This window comes from Heloderma suspectum, chromosome 1 (genome assembly GCF_057233095.1).
Source record: "Heloderma suspectum isolate Gila_16-S chromosome 1, 16-S_ref, whole genome shotgun sequence".
Classification (NCBI taxonomy): domain Eukaryota; kingdom Metazoa; phylum Chordata; class Lepidosauria; order Squamata; family Helodermatidae; genus Heloderma; species Heloderma suspectum.
Genome location: NC_139458.1, coordinates 288,828,908 through 288,850,434, shown reverse-complemented (window position 1 = coordinate 288,850,434; position 21,527 = coordinate 288,828,908). Strand labels below are relative to the sequence as shown.

The window sequence follows — 21,527 nt, the reverse complement described above, 5'->3', positions numbered from 1 at the left end:
ACCAAGAAGCAGTTCAATAGCTTTGGGTTCAAATTGCTTCCTAGAGTTGATCAATTTTACTGGGAGCAGAGTGTGTCCAATACTTATAACATCAGAGAAATCCAAGTTAATGTAAGTGACTGCAGCATCACATGCAAATTAGAGTTTCCTTGTGGATGATAAGCTGTATCGTCCAGCTGTAGATGGTACACAATTGCACTGTCCTGGAGACTGTAAAAATGTACATAAGCACCCTCAGGAACAGGAGTGGGGAAGGGATACACACTTCAGCCACTGCTGTATTTAAAGACGGTACAACATGCCCGCATCATGGAAGTTGAGTGCCATGATAGTGTTATAGAGAAAGAAGAGGGACTTTTGTGTTCTCTATGGCTGTTTCTGCTGCTGTCTAAGGCCAGGGAATATGAGAGCTATATCACAACTGCAAAACTATTTGCTGTGCTTTGTATTTCAGTGTAGGCCTTCCTAGAATGAGCCATAGTATTGCCTTGTAATTCTATGTTAAAATAGGTCAGCAGGATCATACCGCTGTCTTTTTGATTTCTTGACAATGACAGTAAATTGTGAGTTACCCAGCATGCTAAGTAGCCCTTGTAAGGGAAGCATTTTGAGTATCAGTAACTCGCATAGTTTAAAATACTCTCAGTGATGTAAGACATGTGCCACCAGAACATACACACACTTACATGGACAAATGCCTTAATTTAAAAATAGCTTGTGATGCAGCATGAGGACAGTGTTTTGGGGAAAAAATAAAGCTGAAAGCCTCAAAGAAGCACAGCCAATGACAGCAGCTCTTCCTCATCACAAATATTCCCTATGAGGCCATTTTTAGTAGCTTTTTATTTCATTGGGATCTTTCAGGCCGATCGGTTTTCAGATACTTTGGTTATAATCCTTTGTATGCTTAGACAGAAAAAATGTCCTACAACTCCCATCATTCCCTGGCCAGCCAGAGTGATATTGTAGAGCTGTTGTGGTCTATAGCAGCCTTCCCCAACCTGGTACCTTACAGATGTTTAGGACTAGAACTTCCAGCATTCCTGACCTCTGACCATTCTTGCTGGGGCTGATGGGATTTGGAGGGCACCAGTTTGGAGACAGCTGGTCTGTAGTAAAACAACAACCACAACAACAATGTGTCCAACCTGTCATAATCTCTGTTCAGATAAGGGTTTTAGTATTGATAGAGCTGAATGTTATATGCTGGAAAAGCTGAAACAAGCCTCTCTAGATGCATAACCAGCATTACTGGAATGTAAGTGTATTGTTGTGAGCATCTATTGGATGGTGACCACAGTGAACAAGACATACCTCTCCCAGTGCCCAAACCAATTTTGTAATTATTATAACGTGATTTTTTAAATTAGAACATGAAAATATAGATGCACTTCCATATATCCATATATGTATTCTTGTAGCACTTCAAAAAGGGAGAAAATGCAATGTTTCTCTTTGGAATGAAATGTGCTAGACCAGATCTGGCCTAATCAGTTTCACTTCTGTCAATTCTATAGGATAAGAGGGAGCAAGGCTGCAGTAAGGCATCGGGGAATCACTATGGTGGAAAAGTGCCATGTAAATCAATAAATTAGACCTATCGGGCCTTCCCCCTCATGTTAGGAGTCCTCCCCATTTTGTTCCATCTGTACAGTTTTCAAGCTGCCAATGTTGTGTGGAAACTAGTCTTAACAGTAGCAGTGAAGGGAAAGTCACTCACATTGCCCTTTAGAAATTATCCAGGACCAGAAGGCATATTACGGAGCAGTGCTTCTTGTCATCCCTTTTGATCTGCAATCCATGCTGAGGCAAGATAGATCAGAATTACTTCAACCTCCCTTCTTCACCTCTGATTAAATTTGACAAGCTACAATTTTATTTTGTTTTGTTCTTGGTTTAGGAACACTTAAGTTTATTTGATTAATTATTTATTACATTTCTATACAGCCCAATAGGCAAAGCTCTCATTTGATATAGTTTAAGAACTTCTGACTTGGAATAAGACAAAAATAAAAGAACAGAATTTAGATAGTCATGCTGGTCCCAGAAAACAAGCCCACAAAGTAAGTTAGGTGATATATTTTATTGGACTAGGTAACGTTTAAGATGCTGGAAACACAAGCTTTTGAATTTCACAGACATCGTCGGTTGCAGGGTATATAGAGGATATACATGTCAAAACAATTATTTTAAAGGGGATGCTACATGCCCAGGTTCTAGGTAGGATGGACTTATTTACAAACTGCCTAAAACAAAGACCAGGACAATTTAGAATAAAATTGTTCAAAAGAAGAATAGCTAATACAGTGTATATCTTTGTTTACATGCAAAATTAATCATGCTTAGCATGCCACCAGTAACCTACTGTAAACGTAATGTTATTGTGACACTACTTTCATAACCAGGTATGGTTTTGACAGCATAGTCCGATACATGTGTACTCAGAAGTATGTCTTATGTAATTAATTGGAGCTTACTCCCAAGGAATCGGTACAGGATTGCAGCCTTAACACTTATCTGAGAATAAGTCCAATTGAACTAAATGGGGCTTACTTCTGAGTAGACATAGGATTGGGCTATCAGGCTCATTATTAAGGAACAAGTTTGGTAAAGGATAAAATGGATTAGCGGTATATTTTATAAAATTACTCCTATTATTAAAATACACTGTGTCATTCATTATTGAAACGCCCACAACTGCCCACCCCTTTTTTGTTTTGCTTAACCTTTTTGCTTTATCCTTTATGGTAAACGACATTTGCTGTTCCTCTTTTGCCTATGTCCAGAATGGAGTTGTAGAAATTTAAATATAACTTCATGTTTTTCAGATTTCTCCTGATGAAATATCAACCAAGAAAGAACAGATATTAGAGGCTTTGCAAACAACGCAGTCATTTTTAGCAAAACATGGTGATAAGTATGTTCATTATCGTTATCATATTTTAAAATTAGTAATGTGAAGATGAATAAGATTTTTTTCCTATCTGCCTGCACATTTAACTATACCAATTCAAAACGCAAAGGTAACCATGTTGGCCAAAAGAAAAATTCTGAAATCCAAATCACCATAGTACCTTTATTAGGCCATCTCAAAGCTCAAATACTGTGTAAAATTTTGAGTTCTCATCTTTTCATCTGGCAAGATGGTAAAGACAGCAAAAAGTGGGGGGAAGGAGGAAGGAAAAAAATGGCTGATGTTCAAGCCATGGAGTCTGCATTTGGTTGCAGTCTTAAGATGGAAAGTGGAAGGAGAGATCCAAGGGTTGCTGGGAAGAAGAAACATACCCTTGGGACGGTCCTGGGTGCAACTTGAACCCATCTCTATACCCGGTAAAGCTTAATTTGAATGAATGTTGCCTCGTCTCACTTTCCATCTTAAGACTGTAACCAAATGCAGACTCCATGGTTTGTACATCAGCCACTTATTGACTCAGTTCGCATGCTCAAATAATTGGCGACCCGTGTCAGCTGCCATTTCCCTACTTACCCGCCCAGGCATGGCTTGTCATGTTATCCGAACTGGCATGGCTTGTTGAAGGGGAAAACAACCTTCAAATAACCCCATAGCCTGTTGTAGGGTTATTTGAGGGTTGTTTCCCCCTCAAACAAGCCATGCCGCTCGGACTCATTTGATCATACGAACTAGCCGTTTTCCTCCCCCAACCTCTTTTTACTTTGTTTTCCATGTTGCCTGATGAAGAATTCTGGAGAACGCAAAAGTTTGCACAGTATGTTTTTTACCTTTGTGTTGGCCTAATAAAGGTACTTTGGTGATATACCAATCCAGAGTTTCCTGGGAATGCCACTATACATACCGAGTTTATGTGAGCAGGCCTCCCAGTTTTCTTCTCCGAGGATGTAAAAGGATAGTCATGTGGAGCTTCCTTCTCCACTTAAGTTAATGGAACAAGTTTCATATGTCTTGGACTATTAACATGTGTAAGAGGCTACTGGGCCAAGCTGTTAAAGTGTTAAATAAGTTATTAATATTAATGGTTGCAATCTCCAGATCAGCATATGCTTGATCCATGAAGATCCCTCTTTTTTCTCATAGCTGCTCTGGTTTTTATAGTAATCAGGGATGAGGCATTAAAAAGCAGTCTGTGTTTTGATAACAGAACTGATTCAGCAAAGAAAAGAAATTAAGGTAAAGTTCTGCATGCTTAGATAGATCACATACACAGTAGGTTTCTTTTGATTGCAACTGATAACAGTTATTTTCTATCTTCTGCAAACATATGCTAACAGATAATATTTTGAAGTGTGTATGATTTTATGAGGTTTTGTTACAAAGGTTTTTGGAACAAAGACAGAAGCCAGTTTTTGCTGTTGTTAAAATTCTATGACCAAAATTTTATGGTATGGTAAGCCAAGATTCTGATGAATTCTGGCTTACGATGAAAAAGCTGCATGCTCATGCACACCGCTCAATAGCTCCCACTTGTCTTCTTCTGCTAGTGCAAGTGACTAAACAAATCAGATATTGTTTGTTTAGCATGTTATCTGAACCTGGGATCCTAGCTTGTTGCTGTCTCTACAAGTCAGGATAGTAAACCAGAATTGCATCTTGGATTATGAATCCTGGCTTGCTTGGGAGCAACAAGCCTGGGTTCTGTGTTCAGACAAAACATTAAAAAAATATGTGTTTGGTTTGTTTGACAACTTGTGCTAGCAGGAGAAGCCAAGCAGGACGGAATGGGGGCACCAATTCCTTTCTGTGTGCATACAGACGATATATTTTCTACTGAGAACAATTAATATTCTGAAATTGCTAGTACTTGCATCCACATCTGCTTTTTTTTTCATAGAATGACAGAAGAAGAGAAAAATGAAATGGAAAACCATGTGAAGTCCCTGCAAGAAGGTTATAAACTGTTATCCAATGAAGATTTGAAGCAGTTTCAGGAGGAACAAAATGTAGATGATGAAAATATGGAGGTAAAGGTAGCCTATATTGCTGGCTATGGTGTATGCAGTGTTATATTGCTTACTCTTTTGAGTCTGATTTATTGCATGGTTGTGGAACTGTGTATTAATACTAAAGAAACAAAACTGCATTGAATTGTGTATATCATACAAACAAAAGCAGAACTAAATGACTGACAACTTCTGATCTATTTGTGTAATTGGAATTATAGCTGAATGTGTACAAATGAACATACAGAAACTTATAAATGAACAGGCTTTTATATTTTGTGCCTTGCATGAGCTAAGAGCAAAGAATCATACATCACTTAACCTTCTTTTTAAAAACCATACTCTGAATCCAGTCAAAATTCTGCATTTCAGAAACATGACACCACATGAACGTTCTGTAGACTATAGCTTACTTTATGCTCTCCTAGAGGTATATCAGAAGGTATGACATATTCCAGAAGTTTATTACATTTTAGCTCAGTGCATACATAAGTTTGGAACCTATATTCTCACTAACTGTGAGATTATACATTAATGTTCATTACATTCAATATTGCCTCTGAAAGGCATTGCAAAATGTCAACATGCATTTTAAATATTCCCGATGGAAGACTTTCAGTGCGAAACAGTTGCGGTGCATTTACGTGGCTACAATACTTGATTCAATTTGGGCGTTTTCTTACAAATGCTGTATGCTGTAAACATGAATAGCATGTGTATCCTTGTACCACATTCTGTTTTCTGAATATCCTAACCTCTCACAAAGCACATCGCATGACAGTTTGCCTTCCAGGAGTCTTTCTGCTCACTATATGATCATCGGCTCTGTTGTCTTCCACTAACCCTATTGACGTATGCAGAGCATAGGCTTTTGGTTCAGCGATGCATGTCCTGTATCAGTCTTTTATCACACCGTGTGCTGTTGAATCAATGACATAGATAATTTCTGCATTGAACTGCTAACATTCACAGTCTTGCTCCAACCCTGGTAAGTAAGTGACTTTATGCTGTACTCAGGTAAACATTAAAATTCAAACATTTAACCCTCACAATTTATGAAATGCTGAAAAATCGTATTTTTATACTCTTAGGTGGACAAAGTCATAGCTGGCATCATTGATCAAACCACCGGAGAGATGTTTTCAGTCTTCCAGTCAATTTATAAAGGCTTTATTGACTATGACACTGGAATTCAATTGCTTCAGAGCCAGCTCATTTTATCAGGTTTAATTTCACCAGTGTTGGGGAGGAGCTTTGACCTCGAAGAAGCAAAAGTCCACGAACTTGTTGATGAACAAGCTATATTGCAACTACAAGGTTTGCAGAATGCTAAGACAATCATTTCAAAACTGCAGTTAACAACACTCCCAGTTGTAGCTGCTTTGAAACAAGGTCTAATTTCAGAATCTCTGGCTATTAAAATTCTTGAGATACAGCTTTCCAGAGGGCATCTCATGATACCAGCCACAGGAGAACAGCTGACTTTGCACAAAGCTTTCCAAAAGAACCTGATTTCTGCAGCATTATATACCAAGCTCCTGGAAAGACATGACATGTGCAGAGACCTTATTGACCCCAACACTGCAGAAAAGGTCTCCCTTGAGGAACTGCTTGAAAGAACTGTAGAGCATAAAGAAACAGGGTTAAGGCTCTTACCTGTGACCCCTCAAGAAAGAGGCAGAATAACGCTAAAATGCGGAAGGAAAATAACTATTTTGAGAGCAGCTCATGAAGGACTTATAGAGAGAGAAACCATGTTCAGGCTGATGGGTGCTCAACTACTTTCTGGGGGTATCATTCATCCTGATACAGGACACAGAATGACTATTGAAGAAGCAATGAGAGAAGCGGTTATTGATCAGGATGCTGCTTGTGCTATTTTGACTCACCAGGTTCAGACAGGTGGGATCCTGTGTCCAAATTCATCAAAACGTTTGACTGTAGATGAAGCTGTACAGTGTGACTTGATATCCTCTACTAGCGCCCTTTTGGTGCTACAGGCACAACGAGGCTTTATTGGACTCATCTGGCCACGTAGTGGCGAAATATTTCCTGTATCTACCTCTTTGCATCAAGGCATGATCACTAATGAGCTGGCTTGCAAAATTCTAAATGGGCGGCAAAAAATAGCAGCACTTTATATTCCAGAAACTTGTGAAGTGATCAGCCTGGATAATGCTGCCCAGCAAGGAGTCATAGATAGTAATACTTCATCAGTCTTGAATAGCATTTCAATACCTGATGAAATGCCTGATGTGGATGATATACCAGTCCCTTTGAAAAGAGTTGCAAGATGGCTCTCATCTTATGAACTCCACCCATCTTCCCATCACGAACATGGAATGGATGTAGATGCTTCAAACACTAGTGAGCCCATACATCACTGCGTACAACAAACTCAAAAGTTATTCATGTCCTATCTAATGATAAATAGTTATATGGATGCGAATACAGGGCAGAGACTTTTGTTGCACTGTGGTGACTTAAATGAAACTGTCAGCTTGTTAATGGATGGCAATGGTTATAATACAGATCGGACTGAAGTTCAATTTTGTGAGTCCCATGTAAACACAAAAGCACCAAATTTTGAGCAACACTCTGAAAATGTAGTGTTTTGCTGTATCACTAGCAATGCTTTAGATCAAGAGATAAGTGTCAAAAATATTTCTAGTGACAATAACAGGAAAGAATTTCACAAAGATCACCAGAATGTCGAAAGCTCAGGAGAAAATAGTTTTCATATTGTGGCTGGTGGTTCAGAGCAGTCAGAATGTGCTATGAATAATTTATTTTTTAAAGAGGAAGATAGATCTAGAAAGGTACTAAATACAAATCAGATTTGTGAAAAAGAAATTTTATCTAGAAGTTTGCTGAAACCTTCTGAACAAATACCAGTGGAAGTGTGTGACGATTTAACCAAGCAAGCAAATGCTGCAGATGTTGAAGCAAAAGGGTCTGTTTCAGTTTATTCACAAGAAAACCTTCCTTCAAGAATGAATGAAGTTAACATTCGTATGGTAGAGAGGGAAAAAGTCAAGGGGAATGAAAACAATCCTTCAGGCATCTTCAATAATGTTTTGGATGTAAATGATCCTTCAGTTATTAATACAGAAGGAAACAAGCAGGAGAGCGCTGATATTGCACATCTCATGGTCAACGATATTCAGAAATGCATGCCCCACATTTTGCAAACTAAAGAAGAAATTATAATAATCAAGGATAAAGTAGAAGATGATTTTCAGGATAGTTTATACACCAATAAGGAATCTAGCAATAAACCTTTAAGTGAACTTGCACAGGAGGATTTAGAGGCTTGTAATGAGGGTGGGATAGTGCAGTCAGAAGCCAACACCACTCCACTGCAACATAACCTTGATAACAGGACAAGTGGATCTACTTTAGAAGTCTTTACTGATAGAAGTGGCATAATGCATGGTGCATGTCTGATGAAAGACTGTCTTCACATGAACTGTAAGCAACCACAAGAAGACCTCACAAATATCTATGTCAATCCATCATTGGAAGACCCTGCTAATAAATTTACTGGGTGTCTGTTGGAAGACAATGCCAATCTGCAAAATGCATCACCATTGGAAGCTAGATACCATACAAATGGTAGTCTACCACAGAATGACTCCACCAGTAACCATTGTATGTCAGTGCTAGAAAATACTTTTTGTAATGATGATCCATTGCTGGAAGACAACATCAATTTGATTAATGGATTACTGAAGGAACAACAGACTGAAATTGAAAGTGGGGCATTTCTGGAAAACAACATTAATATCAGTGACAGACAACAACCCATACAGCAGACTAATTTATGTAGTGTATCTTTGCATGATCATCATATCAATTCTGATGGAGTTCCACAGTTGGAATATCATACTGAAGATAAATCCATTGAGCCACTTCAGAGAGATTATGCTATTACCCATGTTGGGCTTCCACTGGAAGACACCATTGATACAAATACTGAGGCCCCAACAGAAGCCAGTACTAAATGTCCTGAGGGATCATCTATTAAAATCAATACTGAGAGCCAACACAGACTACCTCTGGATGATGTCACTACTAGTATGAAGAATAATGAGCCATCTGTGGATGACAGTAGGTCAACATTTCCAAGTGGCAGATTAGTTCTGGAAGGCAATAACAGTAAGCCTGCTGCGCCGCTGCATGACAGCAAATATAGTACTCCACAGTCAGAAAATGGCAATGACTACAAAGACAGCAAAGACCCTCAGGGCACACCTCAGCATAAAGATGGCAGTGAGGCTATACAGAACTATCGTAACGGTGACAGTGCTTATAACTTGGCTAAAATTGGCAAAGGTGACTCCTCTGCTCTTAAGACTGATATTACTCCAGACCCCAGCAACAGTGCAGTAGCCATGAAAGAAGCAGCAGATAAGCCAGTGCAGAAGGGACCAACGTCTCTTCAGGCCAGCATGAATATGAAAGAGGAGAATATGCTATGCTTTAGTGAATCAAGTGACACTGATACATTTGAAATTATAAATATAGCGGCATTCAATGCAAGGATACTAGGCGCTATTCTAGAAGAGAAGGCAGAAGGCACTGGAGATGCAGACAAGACTGGTCAGAAAAAAGAAAGTGAAGAAAGTAAAGAGACTGGCAGTTCCCTGGAAAAGTTTCATGAAACTGAAACGCAAAGAAATGGGCATAAAGAAATTAGAATGAAAGGAGAAGGTGACTGTGATGAGAGTGAACGTGAGAGCATATGTCTGGATAATGACAATGGCGGAGATGAGGATGATTTTGAAAGTTACGATTACGTGGATTTTGATTATGATACTTCTGATGACACAGATTATGAGGATGAGGAGGTGATGGAAATGCATTACTCACAGTGCCTTGATAAAAACACTGGAGTCCAATGTTTCAGAAACAACAGAAAACAACTTTCAGAGACTATAGAAAGCAAGAATATTCATCCTGGAAACAACTTGCATTCAGATTCAAACAATGGCTTACCATGTTTTGAAAGCATTCATGACCTTACATGTATAAGTAAAGATAAAAGTCTGCAAGAAGCTCAGCAGGCTTCTGAGCCTTTCATGGAAAACAAATGTGTGTTATATAGCAGTCAGACTTCCCAGTTAAGCATAAGCAATAGTGTGTCACTAGAGAATGTAATCAGCCCAGAAGATAATCAGGCTGAGTTAGGCATACTTCTTCAATGTGACTTATACACTGACCACAGCAAAGTTAAAACCCATGATGACGTATCAGTACCATGTTTGAATTGTGAGAAAAGACAGGAAGCAGATGATGGGAAATTAGTACAAGCAGTCACCAATATGCCACAAGTAGAAATGGGCACTCTAAAACAAAATAAAAATGGAGTATGCATTCTGATTGAAGATACTATCCAGGAATCAAGTAGAAGCCCTGGAGAGACTGGTTCATTCATTATTAAAAATGGTTATGAAATTATTCCCGTGTGTGACATGAAAGCAAATCTTGACCAAATTTCAAATAAAACCACCTCAGTTCCACACTTCAGTGGCTTTGCTATAGATGAACTGGCGCACCAAGAAGAGCAGTTTGACCTTTCTTCTTATTTAAAGCAATGTGCAGAAGATATAAAAGCCAAAGATATCTTAGCACTAAGAGAGGGTGATTCATTTTACCTTAAGGATGTTGAAAGAGACCATGAAGAGAATGGGGAGGAGCTAGCGGTAAGGGGAAGTGTAAATGACAAGGGCAAAAAGCTTCCAGGAGAACTCAACTCCCAGCTGCCACCATCTCCTGCATCAGTTCTATCAGAACCTATGAGAGCTAAAGCTAGTAAAGAAACAGGGGGTAGTATTGATCCCAAAGTGTGTCGTGATGAAATGGAAAGCTACAAATGTGACTTTGACAGTATGGAACATGGAGGTATTGGAGAAGCAAGTAACAAGGCTGAAGTCAGTTCTGATGAACATTTGCAGGCAATAAGTTTCTCTTCTAATGCTTTAGGCACCATGGGTGATAGCTGGCATAGCACCGAAGAGAAAGCACAGAAAGCAGTGATTAGTTACAGTAGTGTGAGAAATACTAAGGAAGACCTAGACCATGAGCCTACTTTTTTAATGAACAGCATCGAGGAAAACATACAACAATCATCAAAAGATGTGACACTTCGTAAGTTTTCCTCACTCAAGGAACAGGAAGTTCATTTTTCTAAAATGCCTGCTACATTACCTGAAGGCTTAAAAAATATACTTAAAAACAAAATAAAAGATGGCCGTGTTTACTACAAGCAGGAAGATGAACCTTTAAGTTATATTGGCACAACAGCTTTAATGCAAAATGTACTTAAAATGGTTTATTACACACATTGGGGAAATGAGGTTTCTAATCAATCTGATGTCAAACATGCAGACGATGTCACTAGAACGGCCTCATCGGCCGCTCCTTTGAGCACAAATGCAAACAAACAGAGTTCCACCCCATATGTTTGGCTTGACAAGAGAAGTCCTGACCTCCTTCTTGATATACCAAAGCAAGACCATTGCAGTCAAACAACTAATGATGCAAATGGGACAATGGATGAGAAGGCCCAGACTGAAAGAGATCAGGAGATAAAAACTTCCCAGCTTGATCACACCTTTGCCGTCTCAGATGGAGATGGAAGTTCATCAGGATTAAAACCAGAAGCTGCTGCAGAGAATACTGCTGCATATAATAAGATGCTTGCTTTGAAAGGAGACCATCAGGCTGAGGAACCATGCCATCCACCAAAACATTTCTCTGAAGATGCTATGGAAATGAAGGAATCTGTATCAAGGAGCATGGTGAGTAGCAACTGCTATAATAATTTGTCTTAGGCAAAGGCATGTGTTTGGTTCATTTTAGTGGTTGCTTTTGTTACCATAATCAAAACTGGCGGGTATATTGCCGATATACACTCAACCACCTATCACGAGATAAAAGTGCCCTGGTTGGCATCATTGTAGAATATGCCATTGGACATATTTTAAAATATCAACATATTTTCTTCTTTTTCCAAGTGATAGTAATGAAGGCAGATATTCTGTTTCTGTGCTGTTAGATGCAGATATACTAAAATGAGTTATTGTTCAATAATATTTTCAGCTATACAGAGGTACGCAGCCTTGTTCTTGGTTCATAGAGAATCTGAGAAGACACTTGACAGTGGTTCAAGATATGAAATTTCTCTTAGATGATCTGCAGCCCATCGGTAATGACTTGGAAGCCCTAAAAGTGCAACTTGAGCAGTTAGAGGTGAGCTTTTTATCTTTACACAGAAAGTGAGGACAAATTAGCACATAGCCTACTTTTATTTTTCTACTTTTACATACTTGGATTTCACAAACCAGCAAATTACAATCACTCAAATAAAGAGTGATTGACTGATACTTTTACATATAAAATAATGCCCAGTGCAGCTCACAAGAGCATTACAATACGAAATCATCAGTATAACAATACAGCAAAGATCTATAAAATGTCAAAAGTATACCAAATCCATTTAATACATTTCACAAACCATAACATTTATATCCACATTAGTCAGCTAACAAAAGCAACAACATCCTACTAGTTAAATTCCTCTAAAGACAAGAAAAACAATACCATCCATAAATGAGGAATAATCTTCACAAAAATAACCACCTTGAGCTAAGTAACAAACTGTGGAAGAGTGTTAACATGGGAGAGGGGCAGGTCTTTGGGGAATCAGTGACAAAGAAATAAAGTGATGTGTGTCCTGGGTTCTACAGCCATATGAAAATTTTGAAGAGGCCTATTTATCACATTTATAACCTGCCCTTCTTCCAAGTTGCTCAGGGCAGTGTATGTGGGGTTATCCCATTTTCTCACAACAGACTGTGAGGTGGCTTAGCTTGAGTGACAGTGACTTAGTGACTATGAACTTCATTACTGAGCTGAGATCTGAACCCAGGTTTTCCCTGTCTGAGTTTTATTGTTTTGGGTTCTGTTTTTTTTAATTTAAAACATTTCTTGTCCGCCTTTCAGGGCAGAAGCCCTCCCAAGGCGGCTTTTGTGCACTACACCACATTTGCTCTCACAGATCAAGAAACTTCAGCCACCTCTGCTATGTATAATTAATGACACTTCTACTCTCTAAAAGGCATAGGCCTATTCTTTTATTCTTTTTAAATGCACAGTAAAACCTTACAGTACAATTTTACACATTACCCTAATAGACCTCATATGTAATTTTGTTCATTTGTTTCTTTTGTTGTTGTAGTCATTTGAATCCGGACTTGCTAGCTTTGCTGTTATTTTGCGGAAAGATATGAAGTTGGCAGACGAATTTCTAAAACGTCAGCTCAAGGATGTTCCTGGAGAGCAGCTTGAGGATCTGAAAGAAAACTATGAACATTTGGAGAAGGATTTCTTTGTGGTCTGTGAAATGTCTTCAAAGCGAGCAAAGCAAATAGTCCTTGGAGTAGACTCTGAAATGGTAGGTTCATAGGCCACAGCTTCCTTACTTATATAGATTTTTAGCTCAGCCCATGCCAACAGCTCAGACTTAATACATTTGCTTAAAACAAAAACAAAACCAAATATAAAATATAAATAAAGTCTAGCTAAACTATGTTACATGTATGCTGACACATTTATCGCCCTGTACTTTCTAACTTAAATCCATGCCCTGGAAGTTAATCCAGATGAAAGGATAATTTACAGGACAATCATAGAATAGCAGGGGTGGAAGGGGCCTACAAGGCCATCGAATCCAACCCCCTGCTCAGTGCAGGAATCCAAGTCAGAGCATCCCTGACAGATGGCTGTCCAGCCTCGTCTTGAATGCCTCCAGCGTGGGAGAGCCCACTACCTCCCTAGGTAATTGGTTCCATTGTCATATTGCTCTAACAGTCAGGAAGTTCTTCCTGATGTTCAGCCGGAATCTGGCTTCCTGTAACTTCAGCCCATTATTCCATGACCTGCACTCTGGGATGATCGAGAAGAGATCCTGGCCTTCCTCTCTGGGACAACCTTTCAAGTACTTGAAGAGTGCTATCAATCCTATGGGTGTTTACTTAGAAGTAAGCCCAACTGTGTTCAGTGGAGCTTATGCAGTTTTAAGTGTGGATAGGATTGCAGTCAGAGTCCTTCTAAGCCACCACTATGGTGAGTTTATACAGGCACGTTCATCCCTTGATTACTGCAACTTCAAGTAATGAAGTGCACGTATGAATCATCCATCATAGAGCAACACCACAGACGGCTTTCGTGTCATCTCAAACATGGTGTTTTTTAAACATATTCATGGTAAGCTGTGAATCATCCTTTGATAAGCTATTGAATGATGAAACATTGAGTAGTGTACGTGAATTTACCCTTAATCATATTATTTAACCAGTCTTCAAAAGAAACAAAGTTCCATCATTGTGAAATAGTAACTCAGATGGAAAGCATTTGCTCTCTTCATATGGAATTGTGTTAGGGAAGTCATATAAATCTGTTTGTCCTCTGCCTGGATAAAATAGACTTTGCATGTACAAGTGGTATAGAGAAGGGGTGGGGAACCTTCCTCCTACCCCAAAGGTCACATTCCAAAAAGTAGGCGGGGACATAGCCAATCACCCGCCCCCCCTCTATCACATGCACTCTTTCTTTCCACCTTTCTCTCTCTTCCCCCTTTTCTCTTTCTGCCCTTCCCTCCCCAGCTGTACCCCTTCTTAGCCCTGCTCCCACCCCGCAGTGAAAAAAAAGGCTTTGAAAAAAAAGCTTCTATTGACACCAATGGAACTTTTTTTTTTTTTTTTTTTAGAAAAGCCTAATTACTGTGTAGGGGGGTGGGTCTGATGAGGGGACCCCATGGGCCAATGGCAGAGACCCTTTTAGCCACATGTGGTCCATGGGCCAGAGGTTCCACTTCGCTGGTAAGGGATGTTCTTGCAGATCTTAAATATCACAACAAGATATAGTGGAGAAGTGATCTCCTGGTGTTTGTTCCACAGTCATATAATGGAAATGTTTTGGATTGGTTTTTACTCTCATAGATCTTTTGGGAAGAAAATCTCGTTTTTGAACTTCTTTTCTAGGCTAAACTTGCAGTGTTGCATCAGGAATATTTAGTCAAGCTTCAGGAGTTCACAGATTGGATTGTGGAGAAGAGTGAAACAATGAATAATCTCAAGACGGATGTAGGTGATATAGAAGATGTGAAGCAAAGGTTTCAGTTATTCAAGGCAGGTACCACTTGATCACTAATCAGTTAGAGACTCCTATTTAAGGTGCTTCCAGACATGGTGTATCACAGGTGATCTCCACTCTGAATCAGCCCAAGTCATCAATAATCCACTTGTCCAAAGTAATGATTCCTGGGTCAATCACTATTAGTCCAGAAGGATGGTCAGGATTTGTGCAGGTGACATATCTACAGTTAGCACCAAATTTATGACAGTAGCGTTAAACCTGCTCAGCAAGATCTGATTCTCCCCTGAGATCACTGCTGGGCTAAACAACAGGCAGCATTGACAGCAAGGTTATGTTTTAGTAAATTATTCATGTATTTTGTATATGTGTCCACCAAGGATGTTGTTGTTGTTCAGTCATTCAGTCATGTCCGACTCTTCGTGACCCCATGGACCATAGCACGCCAGGCCTTCCTGTCCTGCGCTTTCTCCCGGATCGTGCTCAAGTTCATATTAATTGCATCGGTGATGCTATCTAGCCATCTCATCCTCTGCCATCCCCTTCTCCTTTTGCCTTCAGTCTTTCCCAGCATCAGGGTCATTTCCAGGGAGTTTTCTCTGTGCATTAGGTGGCCAAAATACTTGAGCTTCAACTTCAGTATCTGTCCTTCCAATGAGCACTCAGGATTGATTTCCTTTAGGATTGACTGATTTGACCTCCTTGCAGTCCAGGGGACTTGTAAGAGTCTTCTCCAGCAAGTAGGTATGATTCCCTACATTAGATTAATTCTATAATACATAGTTTAAGGGTTGCAGCCAACAGATGGCTAGAATGGTATAACAAGCCCTTTCATCTTCCTCAGAATAACTGAAATAATCTTGAATTCCACTGCAGTCTCTCTTCATATATATCTTTAAGATAGTGTTATGACATTAAAAACCCTAATGCAGGACTCCAGAGCTTGCTTTGTTTGTTTATTATTATTTTATTTAGTTAGTACATTTCTAGTTCTCTATTTGTAGAGATTAATATTATAGACCTGTTTTTGTGAGTTAATATACTTGAAGTAGCTCAATGAACCCATTCTGGTAATATTCATTCATAGATTCTGAATTATGAATTACAAACAAGTAAATAAAGAGACAATTTATACAGAAAATATAAATAGCAGTTTAGATAGTTTGGATATGCTGAATGTCTATGCCAGCCCAATGTTTTCCCTATGTAGATTAGATTCCAAAACATTTAGACCAGAGGTAAGCAATGCATGGCCTGCAGGCTGCCCCCCACTCCATGGTGTGACCCCTGCCACCACCTCTGCACCATGGAATTCAGTGATGTGTATGTGTAGGGAAACCTGGCCATTTTAGTTCTACGGAGGGCTAAAAAAGTCAAATTTAGCTTGTTCTCATTCTAAATCTGACGCCTTTAGCACACTGTAGCGGTTTGCCACTGAATTTCAGCAGCCAGGATTTTTTTGTCCAATGCTTTGTGGAGTGCAGTTGGGGGTGGGAGCAGCTCAGGGAAGCAAAAATGGCCCCCCAGATCCTCAGAAGTTGCCCACCCCTGATTTAGATGAATGGTTATTTTTGCCTTTTTAAACATAAATCTAATAACAAGCTTTAGATGCACTTTAATTTTTATCATACTAGTTTCCTAAATTCTTATAGGGCCTTTAAAAATGTTAACTATTTTTCATTGCTTAATTTGCAGGACCTTGAGAAAGAGCTTGGATATAGGAAAATGCAGTTGGAATCCACAGCCCTTGACATTCAGTTTTTCATTTCTGAACATGCCCACGATCTTTCCCCGAACCAGAGCAAGCAAATCCTGAGGCTCTTAAATACTACACAGAAGCGCTTCCAAGAAATGCAAGAAACAATAAGATCTCAACTGGACCATTTTGACACTCTCTTGCAGGAAGCACAAGTTCTTGTTGACCAGAAGGTTTGCTTGTCTGTGTGATTGTGTGCTTAGGATTACATTGGCACAGTGACATAATGCCAAGGTGCAGAAATTATAGTCTTGTCTGAAGTTTAAAGCAAAAGAATACAACGTGCCTGTCCTTTGGAAGAGACATGATCAAAGTCTGATGAATCACTGGTATCATGTGCTTCTTTAACAGCATTTATTGTTTTAATGGCAAGATTTAGAAACAATGAAATGCTTCCTCTGATAGTGGGGAACAGTGTAGTCAAGAAATGGTATCTCTTCTCCTTTAAAACTGAATTATAAACAAGTAAAGCTGAAACAAGAGAATCTAGAATTAGGGTTAGGCTCGGAGTACCTCTGCAAGAGGGCTATTTTTTCACATAGTTCAGGGATCCAACCCCACTCCTTAGGCCAGGGGTAAGCAACCGTTGATGCTTCTGCACTTTGGGAAAACTGCTGCACAGCTCAGAAGCGCTGGCCTTTTGTAGCCAAAGTTTGCTGCTGCTGTTGGTGCCTGTTGGTGCCACAACTCAGTGGTAGACCAGCTGCTTTGCATGCAGAAAGTCCTGGGCTCAATCCCCAGCATCTCCAGGCAGGGCTGGAAAAAGCCCTGCCTGAAACCGTGGAGAGCCGCTGTCAATCAGTGTCAGCAATTCTGGTCTAGATGGACTCCGTAAAAGGCAGCATCCTGTGTTCCTTCTTAGAATCATAGAATAGTAGGGTTGGAAGGGGCCTACAGGCTCAGTCTCTCTATTGCAGGGGTAAGCAACCTGGGGCAATCCAGATGTTTTAAACTACAACCCCCATAATTCCTGATCACTAGCCATATTGGCTGGGGCTTACGGGAGTTGTAATCCAAAGTATCTGGAAGGCCTCAGGTTGCCCAATCCTGCTCTAAGGTATGGGAAGTAACTCCGGAGGCTGAGACTTTGTCAGGAATAGGGCTAATAGAAAACTAAAACCAAAAGCTCAATTAGCCTGTAAGCTGTCAACAACATTTATTTTGGAGGCCCCAAATGTTTGGATCACTTGGAGAGGGGTGTCTTCACCCCAGGAAATATAGGATTAAAAAAAAAACATAATGGTGGTGTTGGGGGATAGGGAGAGATTGATAAGAACAATGAATATCATTGCATGTCTACTTCTGTATTGCTTAAAACACAAAAGCATTTTATATGCAGGTAACGTTACACTTACCATCTGATCTAACGCATGGTTTTCAACTAACCTTTGTTTTGACATCCCTTTTCCAGAATTAATACCTGTTTATTGCAGGTTTCAAGCCATTCAGAGATTTGGATTTTCACACGCATAATGCATGGCCAGACTTCTGCTGGGGAATCCCATCCAAAACCCAGTCTCTTTACTTACAGCATTTGTGAGGTTTATCCATACCTTTTATATTCAGCTTCTTTAAACTGTGTGCTACTGCTATCATGTTTACAGCATACTTTCAGAAACAGTGTCTGATGAAAGACCTGCAATATGGTTGTTTGAAAATTAACCTATGTGAGTGCTCCTGAGCATTTCTATTCTGGTTTCTTCTTATTCTGAATTAGGACTTGGCTGAACGACACCAGGAATTCAAAGAAAAACTGCAAGATATATGTGATCTCCTCACGCAGACAGAAAACCAGCTCATTGGCCACAAAGAAGCCCTTGTTATTGAAGACAGCAAGTCTGAGTTGCAGCAATATCAAACCAAACAAGAGGTAAACTCTTAACTAATCAGCAGCAACAGAACAAAGGTGCTTCAAGACAAGACTTTGTCGTCCTTCCTCATTCACAGAATTTTGGGGGGAGTCCAGACAACATTGTCTTCTACTTGTAATCCTCCATCTTTTCCCACTGCTTCTTCCATCTTTTTGCTTTCCACCAAAGATCTGCGAAGGTGGAAAAGCTGGAATAGCTGCACACTGCACACTGATTAGTAATGCTAGGAGCTGTCTGTCTGGAAGCACCCTAAGACTGCAGTCCTAACTCACTTCTGATGGAGCAAATTCTGTTTAAGATACTTGTGAATATTTTTAGTACATATGTTTGAGTGCACTTTGTAAGCAGTAGGTTGGATCCAGGATCTGCCTTCTGCTAGAAGAAGGGACTTTCTGTGAGAGGAAGGGCTCTTCTTGCAGAATGTCCCTCCACCCAGCTTTGGGGGATTCCTTCCAACACAACAACTCACCCCATTCATCAGGGTCTCCTGACTCTCTGCATAGCATTTTCAGGGGGCTGGAGGAGCTGCCCTGGGAAGGAGGTGATGGGGAAGCCCACTTCCTTCAGTGCAGTTGCTCTGGTATAAACTGAATCCAGTGCTTTGTAAAATACTTTCAGCACCTAATCCAGAGTCCCGTTTGAGTTCATGGTGTGAAAGGTAGGACATCATTAATGAGGTACTAGCCTTCCAGAAATGCCCCTCATGTGATGTGCATGAACATCACCGAAAGTCTTTCAGGTAGACTGCTGTGTGTAGTAAAGTAAAGCCACAGAACAATAATAGAACAATATACTCACCCCGAGTTCAGAGGTTGGTTTATTTGTTTAAAGCAGGGGTCCCCAACCTTTTTGGACCTGTGGGCACATTGGGGATTTGAGAAACTGCTGTGGGCACCACCACAAAATGTCTTATCAGTGGATCACTACTTTGACATCTACCTGTCGTGTCTATGGATCTTAGGCTGCATCTTATTCAGCAAAAACTTTTGTTTCATGTCTATTGGACACAGCAGCATCTCTTTAATAAGGGGTTGACTAATTCAGCTAATTGCTAGCAGTGCAATACAGCTACTGCTTCTTTTAAACGTATGTTTTGGCAATGTCCAGTAGTTGCCACTTTTGGGGAGGAGGTTATTACACTGATAAATTTTGGAACAGTCTTCAATATTCACTGATGTATGCTCTCTTTTAAATTATTTACCTGCTTTATGGCAATTAACAAATGGTCAGCATAAATGGATTCTCCATGCCCTTTGACAGCTAAAAGACTGATATTACAACATTGGAAGGATATACACTAACCTCCTATAATGCAGTGGACAGAAAAGGTTACAACTCTTTCAGTATTTGAAAGGGTTTTATATAAATGCCACCTTCAAATGGATACTTTTTTGGATAGTTGGTCCACTTCTGTTGAAGCTTATATATAATTGCTAGAAAGTTGTATGCATTTCATATATATTCATTGCTATGAATATATACAAATCTATTTACGTATATTAAAAAATCAGAAAAAAATAAAACAAGTTTTGTGGGTACCATATTGTAGGTGCCCGTTGGGGACCCCTGATATCACCCTTCCCTTGTGAATTCCAGGGTGGTTTGCAATTAATTAAGGTACAACCAAAAATATGCTATCATAAAACCAAAAGGTAAAATGCAGTTAGAACAGTAGCAGTGGAAGTCAAGAACGTCACTAGCATGACTGAAAATGCCTAGGTAAATGAAACAAGTTCTTGCCTTCTTCTTAAAGGATAACAGTGTCAGTGTGAGGTGAGCTTCCTTGAAGAGGGTATTCGGTAACTGGCTCACCCCAGACAAAAGACTCACTCCCTTGTGAGTGTCGACCTCACCTGATGGAGGAGGCACACAGAGAAGGCCTCAGCAGATGGCCTTAACCTAAGGCAGATTGATATGGGATTCAGTGCTCCTTCAAATACCTGGGCCCCAAGATGTTTGGTGCTTTGCACCAGCACTTTGAATTGGGCTCAGAAATGGACAGGCAGCCAGTGAAGGTCTCTACGTATTGGTATAATATGATCAAAACAATCAGTGCCAATCAAATTTCTGGCCACTGAAAAGATGCCTCTTCACATTTGGCTCAAGAATGTCTTAATGCCTTAGCTGATTATCATAAACATGGTTTTTAATCATGTTTTGAGGATGTTACTATCGTGTTTTTGCAGTAATGAGTCCAACCATCTGTTCACGCAAGCTTTTGTGCATGCCTGTCTATGAATCATGGCACTTGAATGTTCACTGCTGATTGGGACAAGGAGAAAAGTCAGATGATTTATTTAGAAGATTTACATCCCGCCTTTCAATGGAATGATCTCAAGGCGGCTTACAATAGATTTTAATAACACACTCGCACACACACACACACACACACACACACACAGTACAACTCAGTAACCCTTAATCCCCTAGCCAATGGATGGGGCCAGAATGTGCTTCTTTCTGCTCTGCAGCCCCAGAGCAACTAGCAGTTGGAGCAGAGTTTTCTTTCTGAGAAAAGATCCCTGTTGCTGCTCCTTTTCTGGGTGATGGATGGGGCCAGGCTGGTCTTTCCTTTGCCATGATATTCTTCCTGGGAGGCAGGGTGTGCAACTTCACAGTGTCCCTTGGTCATGAGGCTGATGACAAAGGCCGGGGTATGCTTCTCGTATGCTCTGCGGTCCTAGAAAGACTCATAACATGAACCATTCAGATAAAATATATGCCCATAATGCATAGAATTGTGTATATTAGCTTCCACAGTGTAAGACATCAACAGACTAAGTTATTTTGGAATAATGTAAAACAGTTAAACTTGCTAATCCCTA

At 39.9% G+C, this 21,527-nt stretch overlaps 1 protein-coding gene across 1 annotated transcript in view; it reads left to right on the top strand.

Moving 5' to 3' along the window:
* LOC146359210 (dystonin-like) overlaps positions 1-21,527 on the top strand; it is a 422,334-nt gene that overhangs the window by 251,038 nt on the left and 149,769 nt on the right. Inside the window, exons 39-46 of the mRNA XM_084826836.1 lie at positions 2,829-2,917; positions 4,809-4,944; positions 6,009-11,720; positions 12,022-12,171; positions 13,160-13,375; positions 14,964-15,110; positions 16,771-17,004; positions 18,549-18,701. Coding sequence (XP_084682962.1) covers positions 2,829-2,917; positions 4,809-4,944; positions 6,009-11,720; positions 12,022-12,171; positions 13,160-13,375; positions 14,964-15,110; positions 16,771-17,004; positions 18,549-18,701 — 6,837 coding nt within the window. The remainder of the gene's footprint in view (positions 1-2,828; positions 2,918-4,808; positions 4,945-6,008; positions 11,721-12,021; positions 12,172-13,159; positions 13,376-14,963; positions 15,111-16,770; positions 17,005-18,548; positions 18,702-21,527) is intronic.